This window comes from Oryza glaberrima, chromosome 3 (genome assembly GCF_000147395.1).
Source record: "Oryza glaberrima chromosome 3, OglaRS2, whole genome shotgun sequence".
In the NCBI taxonomy this organism is placed as follows: Eukaryota; Viridiplantae; Streptophyta; class Magnoliopsida; order Poales; family Poaceae; genus Oryza; species Oryza glaberrima.
In genome coordinates, this window is record NC_068328.1 from 33,283,127 (window position 1) to 33,299,154 (window position 16,028).

General features: G+C 43.4%; 5 protein-coding genes across 5 annotated transcripts; 2 read left to right on the forward strand and 3 right to left on the reverse strand.

Moving 5' to 3' along the window:
* Window positions 1-578: 578 nt before the first annotated feature.
* Window positions 579-1,576, reverse strand: LOC127766445 (protein MIZU-KUSSEI 1-like; the record flags this gene model as incomplete). Its single annotated transcript, XM_052291487.1, has 1 exon — window positions 579-1,576. A coding segment is annotated over one exon (792 nt), but the record flags the coding sequence as incomplete, so codon positions are not given.
* Window positions 1,577-2,182: 606 nt separating this feature from the next.
* LOC127766825 (peptidyl-prolyl cis-trans isomerase CYP22) lies at window positions 2,183-5,165 on the reverse strand. Its single transcript, XM_052291979.1, has 7 exons — window positions 4,844-5,165; window positions 4,700-4,723; window positions 4,196-4,283; window positions 3,856-3,948; window positions 3,138-3,170; window positions 2,882-2,938; window positions 2,183-2,573 (listed from the first exon to the last, which is right to left on the reverse strand). The coding sequence occupies exons 1-7, from the start codon at window positions 5,050-5,052 to the stop codon at window positions 2,463-2,465; spliced, it is 615 nt and encodes a 204-aa protein (XP_052147939.1). The 5' UTR covers window positions 5,053-5,165; the 3' UTR covers window positions 2,183-2,462.
* A 105-nt stretch (window positions 5,166-5,270) lies between these two features.
* Window positions 5,271-5,965, forward strand: LOC127766826 (splicing factor 3B subunit 6-like protein). The gene has a single exon (XM_052291980.1). It carries the CDS (start codon window positions 5,383-5,385, stop codon window positions 5,773-5,775), a length of 393 nt encoding a protein of 130 aa, XP_052147940.1. The 5' UTR covers window positions 5,271-5,382; the 3' UTR covers window positions 5,776-5,965.
* A 1,603-nt stretch (window positions 5,966-7,568) lies between these two features.
* LOC127766824 (uncharacterized) lies at window positions 7,569-8,890 on the reverse strand. The gene is made up of 2 exons (XM_052291978.1): window positions 8,569-8,890; window positions 7,569-7,803 (listed from the first exon to the last, which is right to left on the reverse strand). Exons 1-2 carry the CDS (start codon window positions 8,775-8,777, stop codon window positions 7,716-7,718), a joined length of 297 nt encoding a protein of 98 aa, XP_052147938.1. The 5' UTR covers window positions 8,778-8,890; the 3' UTR covers window positions 7,569-7,715.
* A 4,027-nt stretch (window positions 8,891-12,917) lies between these two features.
* LOC127765156 (ADP-ribosylation factor 1-like) lies at window positions 12,918-15,611 on the forward strand. The gene is made up of 7 exons (XM_052289996.1): window positions 12,918-13,073; window positions 13,412-13,578; window positions 14,216-14,286; window positions 14,478-14,597; window positions 14,852-14,970; window positions 15,169-15,250; window positions 15,378-15,611. Exons 2-7 carry the CDS (start codon window positions 13,431-13,433, stop codon window positions 15,381-15,383), a joined length of 546 nt encoding a protein of 181 aa, XP_052145956.1. The 5' UTR covers window positions 12,918-13,073; window positions 13,412-13,430; the 3' UTR covers window positions 15,384-15,611.
* The last annotated feature ends 417 nt before the right edge of the window (window positions 15,612-16,028 follow it).

Consider the following 16,028-nt stretch of genomic DNA (forward strand, 5'->3'; position numbering starts at 1 on the left):
ATTATATTACGATGAAAAAAATATTTATATTTATAAATTAATTTTATTATATACATAAGTTACTTTTATCATATATATAAGTTACTTTTAGATTTGACTAAGTTACTTCTTAGACATATAAAAGTAAATTCAATAAAGTCTAAAAGTAATTTACATATATTATAAATGTATCTTAAACAAAACGGAAACATACTATTGCATTTTTCAAGTTGAAAGGGAATACTAGATGTAATACAAACCAGCTACCACTAGTTGTATAGTCACGTCCAATGAAAAAAAGACATGCATTAAAGTTACTTTCTTTTTGTTATAAGTTACTTCTATAATATATGTAAATTACTTTTAAGCTTTATTAAATTTACTTTTATATGTCGAAGAAGTAATTTAGTGAAATCTAAAAGTAATTTAGATATATTATAAAAGTAATTTATAATTTTTTATCAAAATATAATCATGTGAGATCTTGTTATAAAGATTTAATTGTTACGAATATAATGGTGTAATCGGATCGTAGATTGGATGAGTAGTTTAAGAGAAAATTTTATTTAAAGTATAGGTAGATATGGTCTCTCATAAATGGAGTGGTAGCTGATTTAGACAAATCAACTACCACTAGCTGTGTGGTCATGTCCCACAACGTTTCAATTTCAACCAAACTTTCAATTTTAGCATTAACTAAGCACAACCCTAATATACTTCTATTACAGTGGATAAACAGTAACACGGCTACTCTGAATGCAAACAGCTGATCACTGCAGAATCAATCAGTCCATGCCACGCTGTGCTACACCCTGACAAAGAATATGCTCAGCTCCGTCCCGCCGCCGGCGCCGGCGCCGGCGTCGCCGTCGGGGTTGACCATGTAGAACGACTCCGAGTCCTTGCTCCCGGCGACCCTGTCGAACCCGGCGCGCATGTACGTCACCTCGCCGTCTCCCTCCGCCCCGGCCGGCTCGGCCAGCACGTCCCCGGGCAGCACGCCGGCGCCGACCGACACCGTGCTCAGCAGCTGCATCACGGCGAGGTCGCCCTCCGACGCCTCCCGCCTCACCGCGTACCCGACGCGCCGCCCGTTCACGTACGCCGTCCACATGGCCTCCTCCAGGAGGCTCACGCTCGCCTGCTCCGGCGGCGCCGACGGCAACTTCTTGGGCCTCTTCTCGCACTCCAGCGCGACGCGGACGTGCCCGCCGCCGGTGGAGATCTCCTGCATCAGCTTCGCCGTCGGCACGCCGAGCTCGAGCACGAGGGACGGGAGGCTGCCGGGCCGCTCCTGGACGGCGAGGGTGATGCGCGCGCGCCGGTGGCCGTAGAACGTCCCCGTCACGCGCGCCCCGCCGCCGGCGTGCCCGTCGTGCGGCCTGTTGTGCCGCCGCGGGAGCGCGGACGACGGGCGGCACGCGGCGGGCGCCACGAACGGGAGCGACCGGAGCAGCGCGCGGATGGCGCGGAGCGCCCGCGACGGCCTCCGCGCCGCGGCGGACGGCGCGCGCTTCTGCTTCTGCTGCGCCTGGGACGACGGCTGCCGGAGCGTGATCTCGGGGCGCGGCGTGCGCGGCGTGGCCGGCGGCAGCGCGCCGGGCGGCGCCCTCCCCCTCCCCGGCGTGTGCGGCGAGGCCGGGATCGCGCACTGCGGGGTGGTCGGCGACGGCGGCGCGACGGCGAGTCGGCTCGGCGTCCCGCCGGCCGTTGGGGAGCGCGGCGGCGTCGCGCGCGACAGAGGGCTCGACGGCGTCGTGCGCGACATGGCGCGCAACCTGTGGTCAGGAGAGCGGGAAAATAGACGTGCGACAAAAGTGGCCACGGATTCTTATATACCGGGAACGCGACATGATGGCATGCACGTTGGTAATATTGTAGCCAAGATACTTCGCGATTTGCCATGTAGAATTTGTTAGATAGATACCTGGAGAACTTGACATCTGCTATGGATTGTTGTTCGTGCAGCGCACTTGCATTACGCCGACAGGAAGTATAATGAAATCAAAGCGTAACATTTCTAAATATTGGGCAATCTTCTCAATGATTTCCCAGTATCATAGACAAAATCAGAACATGTCTCATTTCTCTTTGTTATTTCCTGAATCATGGTACACGCATGAATGGCAGCTTATAGTTTAGTATACTTTATAAAATGGGTGCAACCACAGATCGACTCATCATTTCATCAAGCATGTTCAGCTGAATATAATGCCAGCTCCACTTGACATGACGAAGGTTCAAGTCGAACAGACACACATATTCCCTGTTTAGAATATTAATCAACAGTTTAAGTGACAACTGATGTCACTGACGAAGTGAGGATGAACTTTCATCAGTGTATAGACAGACACTCATTCAAGGTGAATTGATACTTTGGTACAGCTATGTCTTATGGTGCTTCCAATGCTGGAGTAGTTTCATCCATGCAAAGTCTATTTCTACATCAGCAGCACCAAGAATAGTCACCCTCAAGGTACAAACTACATCTCACCACACTCGCTTATGACACATGCGAGCTTCGGTCGGTTGTTTGGTCCAGTTGCAACATTCTCGATCTTCCGCACAGCAAGCATACCATCCCCTAGCACCCTCTGAAATGATTTAACATGACAATAGAGAGTTATTTCAATTAGAATGGTGGTAGGTTAACATGGTACGTAGTAATAGGTAAAAACACCACCTAGCCTGAGACTAGCACATGACTGCTAAGAACCATTCAAACACATTTTTTCTACTGGAGCAAGCCGTTTTTCCATAATCTCAAAAGTAAAGCGACTAAACTTTTTTCATGTTACCAGGCATATATTTACTCTGTAAGTAAAAAAACATACTGTAGACAAGTACATGCTGTTGGAATGTTGCTCTGAGAGCACAAAGCATTCAAAATGAGGGAACTTACCCCAAAAACCACATGCTTGTTGTCCAGCCATTCACATTTTGCACAAGTTATAAAGAACTGCAAGCATAAGAATAGAAGATAATGTTTTCAGGAATACTGTAACTGAAAAGAAACCTGGAACTGGATATTGCTAATTTTGTATAGAGAACAAAATACAATCCCAAAACAGTACCCCAGCCCGAAGATTGCAAAACCAGCTGGATAAAAAATCTACAGCCACACAGAAAAAAAATAGAGCAGTTATCAAAAGAAGTACCTGAGATCCATTAGAGTTCACCCCACTATTTGCCTGAAAAAAGATAGGACAGTTTTTTACATCTAGAAAATAAAACCAAATATATCATCTAAAATAAATCAAATTACTGTCTTGCAGTGCAGGAAACATGCACATAAAAGTTCTAAAAAACAAAATGGATGTAGAAGTAGCTAGTTACACCGAAACAGATAAAAATATAGATTAATAACAGCATAAGGCGGTTGGTCACTTGGTCAGGCAAATGTTCTAAAAGTAAACAATACAATTGGGTCAGTCACCAATCACAATGACCTTTGATGATGCTTCAATGTCTTGTTCTAATTTGATGTAAATGTAATATGACCTAACCTATGCAAATTTCAACGTTGGGAAGAGTAGATTGGAAATACTGTGTGTAAAAACAATTTGCCACATTTAGATAGTTAACTTCAGATACCTCATTTTACGCACGATTGTGTATCAACTATCTGCAGGTTTCCAGAGCACAAGAGGCTCTGCTTACCCAATGACCAGAAGCCACACACCGAAGGCATTAACAGATGAAAACTAAGAATTTGTAACAGAGAGAGAGAGAGAGAGCAAGGAGTCCAAGGAAATTATCTGCAAACATAGCTAAACCACCAAACACTAGAAATAGTTGTCCTGCACAAGATTACATTAGAGAGGTAATATTTTCTAACAGTATTTCAATTGAAAATCAGTTGGAGAGGAATAATACCATAGAAAGTAGGCCAGGACCAGTATGCTTTGCAATGAAGTTTTCATCATCAAATTTGGTACCATAGATTGACGTGCATCCAGTACCATCCCCCTTAGGACATCAAAACAGAGTGCTTTAATTTATTTTTAATATCACATGAATCAAATCCAAGTATGGAGATAGCTGAATAACAGTTCATTGCCCAATGCTTGATAAAAGATAACATCAAAGTGTGCAATAGTAGATGCCTTTTGTTATAAATCCACAGGATTAGTTAGTTAGTCCTATGAAAACACCAGATTAAAGCTATTATGCTAGGTGACATGATTGACACTTGAAGCAAATTTAGCACACGAACCTTCATATAGTCACCTCCCTGAATCATGAAATCTTTGATCACTCGATGGAACTGACAACCCTTATATCCCTGTGGTAAACCTGATTTCCTGCAATCCAGTGATGAAGCTTCTATGATTGAACAATGGATGTGATAGTAATTCAATATTTGGGTGAAAGCTTGCGCACTTTTGCCTAAATCACATAATCAAGTAATCAATGTTCTGAAAAAAAATGCAAGCTCAGTTTCCTGCCAATTACAACAATCGCAGACAATGGAGGTATAATAGATGTCAAATTAGAATGGAATTTAGTTGTGCCCAAAAGCTACTCGACCAGTATCAGCAATACTAACCTAGCTACCCACCATCTTCATCGAAGATCCACTACTACAGTATAAAGCAATTCTATGGCAATATCATAGTCAAACAAAGCTAAACATTTAAAGCTGTCAAGACAGTCAATGCTGAAGAATAAACAACAAATGCTTGGCCATAGCCATCAACCAATCGCCGGGCCTCCCTACCTGTGCTCTCCGGTGCAGAACTGCCTGAAACCAAACAAACAGATGAAACGAATCAGTGAGATCCATCAAAAGCAAACACATCAGAAGCAGGATTAAACAGATGGAACCTAGGGTTTAAGGCGAGCGAGGGCTCTGGGTCAGTACCGGAAGTTCTCCGCCGTCTTGGGGACGATGTCGGCGAAGAGCTCCATCTTGATGCGGCCGGCGGGGATGGACCCGATGGTCACGTCGAAGAACACCACCGGGTTCTTCGGGTTCGGCGGCCGCAGGTGCCAGTCCACCGACGACGCCGCCGCCGCCGCCGACGGCGGCGTGGGCCCCGCCGAGATCGCCGCTCCCCCCGAGGACGCCATGCCCGTGCTCGAACTCTCCAAGCTTCGCACGCGGCGGAGGCGGCGGCGACGGCGGCGGCGCGCGGTCGAGAGGCGGGAGGAAGAAGATGCCTGTGGCCTGTGCGCCAAGATTCGTGCCACGAAGCTTCGAGACAAGATGACTCGGATTCAGCACTGACATGTGGGGCCCACATGTCGGTTGCCTAAGTCGGCAACCTCCAATAAGGCAAAGGGGAGAGAGAGAGAGAGAGAGGGAGAGAGAGAGAGAGACGCGGCGAGGAGAAAGAAAAAAAAAAATCCCCAAATCGAAAGCCGCGAGAGACAGAAACCCTAGCGGAGAGGAGGGCGGCGATGGCGGCGGTGAGCTTGAGGAAGAGCAACGCGAGGCTGCCGCCGGAGGTGAACAGGGTGCTGTACGTGCGGAACCTGCCGTTCAACATCTCGAGCGAGGAGATGTACGACATCTTCGGCAAGTACGGCGCGATCCGGCAGATCCGGCTGGGGAACGCCAAGGACACCAGGGGCACGGCCTTCGTCGTCTACGAGGACATCTACGACGCCAAGAACGCCGTCGACCACCTCTCCGGCTTCAACGTCGCCAACCGCTACCTCATCGTGCTCTACTACCAGCCGGCCAAGATGTCCAAGAAGTCGGACGTCAAGAAGAAGGAGGAGGAGATCACCAGGCTGCAGGAGAAGTATGGCCTCGGCTCCAAGACGCCTTCATCCGCCCCCGACGCGTAGGATTCTCATCAGAAATCAGTTCTTCAGCTAGTACATGTATTTAAGAATCGGGAATTGCTTATTCAATCTTGCAGTTTGTGCTCGTGTGTTGTCTGTGCAATAGTTTCCTATCAATGAAAATCACACAGCGGTATGTACTTTGACTGAAAGAACAATATGCAATGTGTACTGGGAGATCTGATTGGTAGCATCTAGTTGAATTGTCCTGTGTTTTAAGGCCCCTTGAGTTGATATGCAATTCGAATTTTGTATGTGCTCAGAATTAAGTTGTGGCTTTGCACCTCTAATATGTGTTACTTATTGGTGAGCTTATAATCTATGGATGGATGTAGTCAAAATATGAAAGCATTTTCATTATTGGTACTTGGAATCTCCGACGTGACAATCAAGATTATGGCAAGCCTATTCAGAATGATGTGCTTTGCATTCTATTCAGTAGTTGATCTGGATCATGCATTCACTGTTCATTTGATCTGTGCACATGTATTGATTTGATTGTCGACAGCTACTCCCTTCATACAAAGGATCGACGCTAGATAGTAATTGTTGTCGTGAACCTTAGCAAGATAAGTTTCTTTCTTTCCCCTGATATTACTCTCAATTTTGCTGCTTGATTGTCTGGTTTTCAATGCTATTTGTGATGCCAACGAATGGATGTGATTTTGGTTTCATCTCAACAAGACATGGCAATCTTCAATTTTATCTTATTGCAACGAATGTTCTATTACTGGATAATTTTCCTGTGACATTTTCTTGCGCTTGTCATGTTTGTGGGGATGGTGTGTTTCTCTCTTGGAGATTGAAACTACCATGTTTAATTCATGCATCATTAATTTTCTCTTGTCGAATGTGATTTCAAAGAATCGATGAATGACCTTCAATTCATGAATCATGAACTTCTTTGGATTTTATGTTCTAATGTGAGCTTAACTTAGCTAAGTTTGTGTGTTATATATATCATCTGTTTTGGTAAATTTAACTAAACTGGAATTTGGTTCACAAAAATATATGTGATTGCCAATTTTCTTGAGCAGATATTTTGTTTGACCAACTTCCTAAAAAGTGTCATAAATGTTGTTAAAGTAGGCTATGCTTTGACTGTGTCCTTTTCAGTTTTTACTAGGACAGCAAAACTTATGTAACTAGATGGCTCTAGCAAACACATCATATAGTATAGCAAGGCACATTATAGTTCTTCAGGTTAGCTTAGCATGTTTGTTAGCTCACTGATCGCCAGGTTGACTCATGCTTCCTCCAAGCATATGGTCCATATCTGGGCTCACATTCCTGTGACCCTAACCTCGCGAACTCGAACTACTGCCAGTGATGGTGATTCTTCGACACAGTATTCGGTGAGTTTTGGGCTTCATCATGCGGTGCTCGACATGGTGACGAAGCCTGAACTTGCCAAAGACTGTCGAAGAATCGCAGTCACTAGTTGTAATTTGACTCCGTTGAGTTCTAGGGCCATCAGAACGAGCGCCAGGACATTGAAGCAAGAGAATGGTCGCCCATGGCCGTAAATTAGTTGGCCACCAGTCAGTTGACAAACACGCGTGATTGACCGCATCTAACAAATCCAACTGATAGAATCTGTCAGCATGTACAACAGCTATATACAAGAGGCACACTAAGATGTCATACATATACATCGGGGCATTTCAGCTCCAGCCACTGAGAAAACAGGATGAAACCATTTAGCAAGATAAATATCATAACCAATCATCTCAGGTCTCTTTGAATCAGAAACATAAAAACAGAACAAAGCAAACATTTTTTTTGAGACAAGAGAGTAAAAGTGTAGGTATGTGTTATTCCATCACAAGATCAGTTCAGCTGATGACTGCAGATACACAAACTTTGTTGGTTCTTTAACTAAAATCTTACACTTAGTACCAAAATATCAAGAAGCTACGATTCATGCAGAAATAGCAGATACATTATTTATCGCTGTTCTTGAGCAGAGCAGCTAAACCCAGAGGCCAATTAAACTTCATAGACGGCTCTTGCTTAGCAACCTTCGAGGCCCTACAAAACAAAGTTACAGAGTAAAATTGGCAGTCTAAAATTTGCAGATAAATATACCATACAGCACAATCTATAGGCGAGTCAAATTTACAGTAATGTCATGCAAAGTGTAAAAGAGACTTGTCATCTATTCAACGGCACAACAGGTGCAATTGAAATCTGTAAGAAATAACATCAGAAAACTTATTTCGGCAACAGGTGACAAAAACCAAAGGCCTTGGAAAGCTGAAGGGCACCACGACCTAATACAGGAAATTCAGGACTTAAATGAACCATAAAACAATATGACTTCCCATATTGTAATCAGAGGGATTACAATGAGTGAACACATTAATCATTTTAATGGATGAAAGGTCATCAAAGTTCAACTATCGGTCAATTGCACTTTACTGCCTAGTACTTAACTTGTTAATACAGACTAATAGCTGGTTATCCTATAGCGCAAAACAAAACAAAATGGCTTTATTGGAGGGCAATTAGGCATACAAGACAGTGAGCCGCAGGATTCAGATAACAGGCAGGTCATTGAATTAAAAGGTCCCAGTGTTAGTTTCATCGATTTCAAGCATAAGCATTAAGCACTAATAATTAAAATTAAGTAGAATAGAAGATTACACTTGTATAAGAAAAATTCTATTTACCACTATTTTCCAGCCTAATTCGCTCGGCACAGATGCAATAGCTTACTACTCCACTTCACAGCAGTAAATAAAGGATATGAAAATAAGACGAAATCAGGAGGGAGGGGAGGGGGGGTCTCCTTACTCCGCAACGGCGGCGGCGACAGCCGGGGATGTGTTGGTGAGCAGCGGCGGAGGTGGGGGGTGGCAGGCGGCGGCGGCCTCGGCGAGCGTGGAGAAGCCCTGGCGCTGCTTGTGCTTGGCGTTGGCCTTGCACTGGATGAACACGATGCCCCTGCGCTTCACCACCTTGCAGTACGCGCACAGCCGCTTCACCGACGCGCGAACCTTCATCTTCTTCTTCTTCTTCTTCTTCCTCCCGTCGCCGCCGCCTCCTCTCGCCGTCGCCGATTCGATTCGATTCGAGCTACGAAGCGAGCGATCTACTCGGGCTCCTCAGCTAGGGTTTGGTTTCCGGCTGCGTTGATGGGCCGGCAGTGGTGAAGGTGGAGGCCCATATACGGGATCTCCAAGTCCATTAGTGGCCCAGTCAATGGCGCAGTAATGTGTTAAACTTGAATTTGATAGGAATTTAGCCTTAAAAGAAACAATTTTTTGCTGAAGTTTCATTTTTAGATTACAAACTCGACGAACAAAGTTCAACATCGCCATTCGCCAATAACCAAATCAAACAAAAGCGCTAGTTTGATTCTATCTTTGATCGGCATTGACATGTCCACAACCAAATCGACATTTGTCCCAAAGGATCAAAGAGAAAGAAGAGAGAAATGTAGTAAATTGACATGTCAATGTAATTCAGATTGTACTACATTGTGAAACATTGTATGCATGTCATCCCTGATGATACCTCTAACTAAATTTCACCAATGTTACGCTCATGCATTTCTTCTGACGAAGGATCTGCATATTTAGGAGCAAAATCAATATCACATATACCGTAGTCATCTACACTCAGGTCTTGTAGAACTCCATCTGGTTTGCTAGCCTCAATATTACATATATGTGCATTGTAGTCATCTGCACTTTGATCTTGTAAACCTCCATCCGGTTTGCTATCCTCGATATCACATATATTGACATTGCAGTTATCTACACTCCATTTGGTTTGTTGGCTTCAATGTCACATGTTTTGCGGTCATCATCTATACTTAGGTCTTGTACACCTCTATCTGATTTGCTGCCCTCTTCATGAACCTTGCATTTACCCTTCTGTTTGTATGCAAAGCTATGGTACAATTTACAGAGCACCCATTCATCCAGCTGCAGAAAGTAAAAAACAACAATGTCTTGAGAGAGCATGGGTGTAAGCTGACAAGATGAGCATGTAGAGATGTAACAAGATCAACTTATCACACTGGAAACAAGCTGCAAGACAATGCAAGATGAGGTAATCTGATGATGCTTGCATGCTATGTTAGCCCCGTTTTAAACAAACTCAAATTCTCATATAGCCTTTGATATGAATTTGCATGAAAAAAAAAACCTATATGCAGTTCTCTTGTATGTTCCTCCACGAGAATTCAGTTTTAGTTTTACTACTTTCATTCTTAGAAGGCTGACATTATAAACCTGTCCAATCAAACCTAAAAGTTATAACTAATAATACGTTAAGAAGGAATGGGATTTAATACATGAAAATGGTATTATTAGTAGATTTGTCAGGTAAATTGCTTCCACACGGTTATATTTTTATGAGTTTTCTAAATATATAATTACAAAAAGTAATTATGAGATATATATACTGGAGACTATATCACTGTCTGAAATAACAAGTAAAAGAAACATAAATACAATAGCATTTTTAAGCGACTTTGACACCTACACTACAATAATATCGACCGAGATGGGATTGATATGTGGTCCAACAATCGTCACATCATATGATGTTAATATCCATTTTATGCATGTTTCAAAATGCTACTACCTCGTCCTAAAATATAGAAAGACATTATCAACTTGTTCAGATCGATTTACAGTGTTAAAGTATGTGTTCCAAACAGTTATAGATTTCTATATTTTAGGGTGAAGTGAGTATCATGTTAAAGCTTACAACTGCTAGTGCATTGAATTTGAATTGGACATACTCCCTCCGTCCCAAAAAAAAAAAGACAAACCCTGGTTTCCGTATCCAACGTTTGACCGTCCATCTTATTTGAAAAAATTATAAAAAGAATTAAAAAGACAAGTCACGCATAAAGTATTAATCATGTTTTATCATCTAACAATAATGAAAATACTAATTATAAAAAAGTTTCATATAAGACGGACAGTCAAACGTTGGACACGGAAACCCAAAATTTATCTTTTTTTTGGGCGGAGGAAGTATAAATTAAAGGAAGTGCACCAATTTACCAGGCGGTTTGAATTTTCTTGGCCAAGTGGAATCTGAAACTGCGGGATGCGATACTCCTTCATCCTCCAGTGCGTCGCCTTCCCTCTCGGCTGATGGCCGAGCGCGAGCGTGAGGCTGTTCACCCTGCTGATGGCCGAGCGCGAGCGTGAGGCTGTTCATCTTCTTGGTTGACGTCGTCGTTGCGCTGGGCTGTAATGGCGGGAGCGGATGTAGTTGGCTGCTGCTGCTGCGGCGGCGGCGGCGCCGAATGCGCGCTGGATGCGGTGGCGCGGCGGGGTCGGCCGCGGCCCCGGCGAGCGGTGGCGGCGGCGGCGGTGTTGCGGCGTCGGCGCTTGGCAGGTTCTTGCGGCGGCGCGTCTGGAACAACGGCATGGTTGCTGCCAGAGGTGGTGGCGAGCGGCGACGAGTGTACGGGAGCCGCCATGGGATGGCCGCTTCCTACCATGGCCACGCCGGCCGGCTGCTGGTGGTAGTACTGCATTTGCATGGCCGGCGGCGGGAAGAAGCGGCGGCCGGCGACGGCGGGAAGATGATCTTGTTGGTAGGCGTGCCCTGGATTGGCTTGGGAGAAGGTGGTTGGTTGCGGTTGCCATGTACGCTGCTGCTGCGGCGGCAAGGACGAGGAGGAGGAGGAGATCATCGCCGGCGAGGCCGGACTTACCGGCGACGACGTCGATTGCGTGTTTGCAGCGTAGGAGCCCGCCGCCGACGCCGAGTGGTATGGTGAGTAGTGGTTTGCCGGCAGAGGAGCTCGGACGGTGGCCATTGCCGGCGGAGGAGCTTTGGCGGTGGCCGCGGCGACCTCGCCGGCGACAGGGTTGATGGCTGCCATTGCAATGATTCACCGTTTCTCTGACGCCTACCTTTTTTTTTTGGGCTTTTTGGGATACAGTTAAAAAAGTTGTATTGTAATTACAACTCTACAACTCTGTTATTACTTATTATTAGTGTTTTGGGATACGTCTCCAACACTATATATATAACAGGAAAACATTAAATACTGTGATTGGTTCATTTGTGTAGCATTTGCTTGGACCTTTGCGGCTAATGATCTTTACTATCTTCCACATTTTTTCTCTTCTGTTTTTAGGTAATGTATAGTATGGCAGATGCTTCAAATTAAAGATGTGCGCCTCTCTCTTCTATATTAGTCCTCTGTTCCATAAAGTATTTGAGGTGAGTGAAGCCAAATGGCACACAATATATGTTCAGACTAGGATGCCTTTTTTTTTTTTATGAGCACAAGATGGCATGAAATACTTATGATGAAATTGGGTTTTGAGTTGAATCATTTTTATATAATGGAATCATATTTCAATATTTTGTGATGCTTCAACTAGAATTTAGTAGTCGAAATCGACATTGGATGTAACAATATGATGGGGTGATTTGTATAAGTGTTCTGTTCGCAAATCCAAATCCTTCCAATGAATCGTGTGAAGTGGTTGGAAATACATTGTACAACACAAAATCTTTACTCCTACACCTATTCTCACCAATACATCGATTCTAATATTTTTAAAATTAAAGAACAACAGTTAGGTTCTTTACTAGATGCCCCCAAAGAAAAATACATGGTTTGATATGATCCGTAGGGTCGATCTTATCGAATGAACCATATCACAAGTTGATCTCCAGTTTTAACGTGTTGTTACCCTAAATTCCTTCGGTTTAGTCTATAGCTGATTTTCTAATTAACAAGTTTTGGTTTCCCACACAATGTCTTTTTTTTTTCCTCGATTCCATTCAGTCAGCAGACATAAATAGCTCAAGCTAATTTTATTTAAGTGACGTGAATTCTACGTGCACACTTGATCAGCAAAGTCCAAACAATTTCATTGCATAAAATTTCCAAAACATTTTTTCTCCTTACTAGGACCAGTGAGTGAGTGACAATGAACATACAATAGTGGTGTTTTTTTTCAAAAAAAATAATGCTCGAATTTACATATCGTAAAAAAACACTTTATTTCAAGAAAAGAAACTTGCAATTTATGGGGAAAAAAAGATGTAATTCCAAAAAGAAAAAGAAAGTTTGGTAGAGACCAAAAAAAGAAAAAAAAAACTCAATAGTAGGGTGAGACGCGTTCATTTGACGCGACCCGCACAAAGGTTGGCTCTCCCTCGTTTCCCTTCCCTCGCATAAATAAAAGCTCGCACCACCGCCACAATCCCTCCTCCTCCCCAACCCATCGCTTCCCCCCTCCACCCGTCTCCTCCGTCTCCGGCGCCGGCGCCGGCGAGCTCGCCCCCCGCGATTCGTGCCCTCCGATCAGGTGACCGGATCCCCCTCCCCTCCCCTTCCTTTCACCCTCCTGGGATCCGAAGTTGTTTTGTCCTTCTCTTTACCCGAGGTGAGATCTAGGCGAGCTCGATTCCGGTGAGGGGGGGCATTTCGCCGAGCGGGAGATCTCTGTGGGTTGCGTTGTCCATTCCTGCGCCGGTGGCGTCGTAGATCCGGCCGCGGATCTCGTGTTCGGCTTTGTAGATCGCGCGCGTTGAGGTCGTAGGGTTACATGGATTTTCGATTGGGAGGTGGATCTGGTGCCAGGCGGGTGGATCTAAGCTGCGTGAACGGGAGGAGGCTGACGTCGCGTTTGCTTGTTGTTTGCAGAGGCGAGGCGGGAGAAGAGATGGGGCTCACGTTCACCAAGCTGTTCAGCCGGCTCTTCGCCAAGAAGGAGATGCGGATCCTGATGGTGGGTCTTGACGCGGCCGGAAAGACCACAATCCTCTACAAGCTCAAGCTCGGCGAGATCGTCACCACCATCCCCACCATCGGTGAGCACCATGCTGCTGCATGTGCACCGCGTCTTGATTTATATCTTATGTATGAGGTTAGGGAAAACCTGATTATTAGCATTCTGATATCATTGGTAGCTAGCTTGAATGAAAACTTCACAAAATAACCAGCAGAATGTAGATAGCAATGTTGAATTGTTTTTTCTTTCATTGGATATCGGTGCTTTAGATGCATGTAGTTCCAAATTAATGCTGGGTAAAGAGGATTCGGATATAGTATTTGTTGTGATGGGTCATGGCAGTACTTGTTAAATTCCCACTTGAATCACATTGCGTGGTAGTATCGGATGCATTTCTTATTTACCATATAGGGCAATTTTGGGTGTCAACAAGAAATCATTGGCATTCCGTAGTTATGATCATTCTGTTAGGATAGTCATTATTCTTCAGTCCGTTGTCCTTTGTGATAACATATCTGTACTTATACGTTTGTTCATTTAGGATAGACAAGGCTCAAAGCCACGCTAGCTGACATTAGCCGGATATGTTATAACAAAGGACAACAGACTGAAGAATAATGACTATCCTATATCTTTTCTGCTGATATCAATAATGACATAACCTTCAGATGCTTGCCAAATTTTTTTTCTCCGTACTGATTTTACTCCATACACAGGATTCAATGTTGAAACCGTGGAGTACAAGAACATCAGCTTCACCGTCTGGGATGTGGGGGGTCAGGACAAGGTATTATGGTGCCATTTCTTTAAAAACTGTGCCCATTATGTGATATTGCTGATTTTCTCAACAGACAAGTTTATATTGTTTAGCATATAGTTTCATTATTTCTTCTGGAAAGTATAGCTTGCCTTTGTTATTTCTTGAAAATCTGCATGCTTTTCTTAAACTGTGTCTTACTCTTGCTTTCATGAAAACAGATCAGGCCTCTGTGGAGGCATTATTTCCAGAACACCCAGGGTCTCATCTTTGTTGTGGACAGCAATGATAGGGACCGTGTTGTCGAAGCCAGGGATGAGCTCCACAGGATGCTGAACGAGGTAAAATTCTTTTGCAATACAACCCCTTATCAAGCAATTAGCACAGGGTAATTTGAAGTTCATTATGAATCATGAAATCACAGCTTGAAACATTTCCAACATATTGTTTTGAACTTGTATATATTTTACTGCTAGGAACATTTTTTTTTCTTTTCTTATGTTGTTTCTTAGCTTAAGACTAAGCTCTATGGTCTGGAATTGTTCTTTGCTCATGGAAATTGTTTGTGTTCTTACAATTTACATACTCATTGCAGGATGAGCTACGTGATGCTGTGCTGCTTGTCTTTGCTAACAAGCAAGATCTGCCAAACGCTATGAATGCTGCTGAGATCACTGATAAGCTTGGACTGCACTCCCTTCGCCAGCGACACTGGTACTTACACAACATTAACTGTTCTTTTCTGTAAATTAAGATTATTAGAAGAGCTGCCAGTTTCATTAGCTCGTTTCTGTCCAACCTAGTATTTGAAATGCAGCCATGATATTTTACTTTGTATTAACAAGAAGTCTATTTCTGATATTTGGCTTGGTTTTGCTAGTACTCATCTCAACTTCCTGATCTGGCTGACAGGTATATCCAGAGCACTTGTGCTACAACAGGTGAGGGATTGTACGAGGGCCTGGACTGGCTGTCCAGCAACATTGCCAGCAAGGTATGAGGAGTTAAGATTTGTTAATAGAAAAATTGCCCTAAGATCATATTTCTTCTGCCCATTCTTATGGAAGTAACACCATTTTTTGGTTGGCTCGCTCATCTAGTGTGTTTTACGTTCTTTGCAGGCCTAAATTTTAACAAGATTTGCATAAGCTAGGGGAGCTTTGGATGGATCGATGGGTATTTAGGGCTGTGGTTGCTATCCCAATATGTAAGGTGTAATTCCGGAGCTCAATAGTTATTGAGCTTTGGTTATGATTTCACAGTTAAATGGTTTACTGTACTTTGAGCCTTAATATGTTTCTGAATTAAACAGCTATTACATTGAGTTCCGTTGAATTATTCTGCTTTGGGTGGTCCTCCGTCTCTCTCATCTGCCGTATCAGACTATGTATATGTGTACTGCAAAGTACGCGGTACGGCTAATTGTTTCTGTACTCTTCGTTACGGCTAGATGTTTGTCTCGAGGTATTACTCTCGTAGTAAGGGAAAATATAATAATAGGCAATAAAACTTGTTTGTATGCTTATATAAAGGAGAGAAAAATTCGGACCATCGTTTTGCGAAACGGCATATTTGTAAATAAAAAATAATTTATGAATAAAACTTATATATATATATATATATATATATATATATATATATATATATATATATATATATATATATGTTCTTAGCGATCTAAAAGCAAAAACTGAAAAATAAACTTCAATAAAAAAACTTTAAAATCAATTTAAATTTAAGATCGAATATTTAAATTTTGGTTGATAAGAATA

Coding starts and splice junctions, on each gene's coding strand:
- LOC127766825 (XM_052291979.1), bottom strand. CDS start 5,052: ATGGCGTCCTCGGGGGGAGCGGCGATCTCGGCGGGGCCCACGCCGCCG. Junction 4,724..4,843: donor AAGACGGCGGAGAACTTCCG/GTACTGACCCAG, acceptor GTTTGGTTTCAG/GCAGTTCTGCACCGGAGAGC. Junction 4,284..4,699: donor TTCTGCACCGGAGAGCACAG/GTAGGGAGGCCC, acceptor ACTGGATTGCAG/GAAATCAGGTTTACCACAGG.
- LOC127766826 (XM_052291980.1), top strand. CDS start 5,383: ATGGCGGCGGTGAGCTTGAGGAAGAGCAACGCGAGGCTGCCGCCGGAG.
- LOC127766824 (XM_052291978.1), bottom strand. CDS start 8,777: ATGAAGGTTCGCGCGTCGGTGAAGCGGCTGTGCGCGTACTGCAAGGTG. Junction 7,804..8,568: donor GTCGCCGCCGCCGTTGCGGA/GTAAGGAGACCC, acceptor TTTGTTTTGTAG/GGCCTCGAAGGTTGCTAAGC.
- LOC127765156 (XM_052289996.1), top strand. CDS start 13,431: ATGGGGCTCACGTTCACCAAGCTGTTCAGCCGGCTCTTCGCCAAGAAG. Junction 13,579..14,215: donor CACCACCATCCCCACCATCG/GTGAGCACCATG, acceptor CTCCATACACAG/GATTCAATGTTGAAACCGTG. Junction 14,598..14,851: donor TCCACAGGATGCTGAACGAG/GTAAAATTCTTT, acceptor TACTCATTGCAG/GATGAGCTACGTGATGCTGT.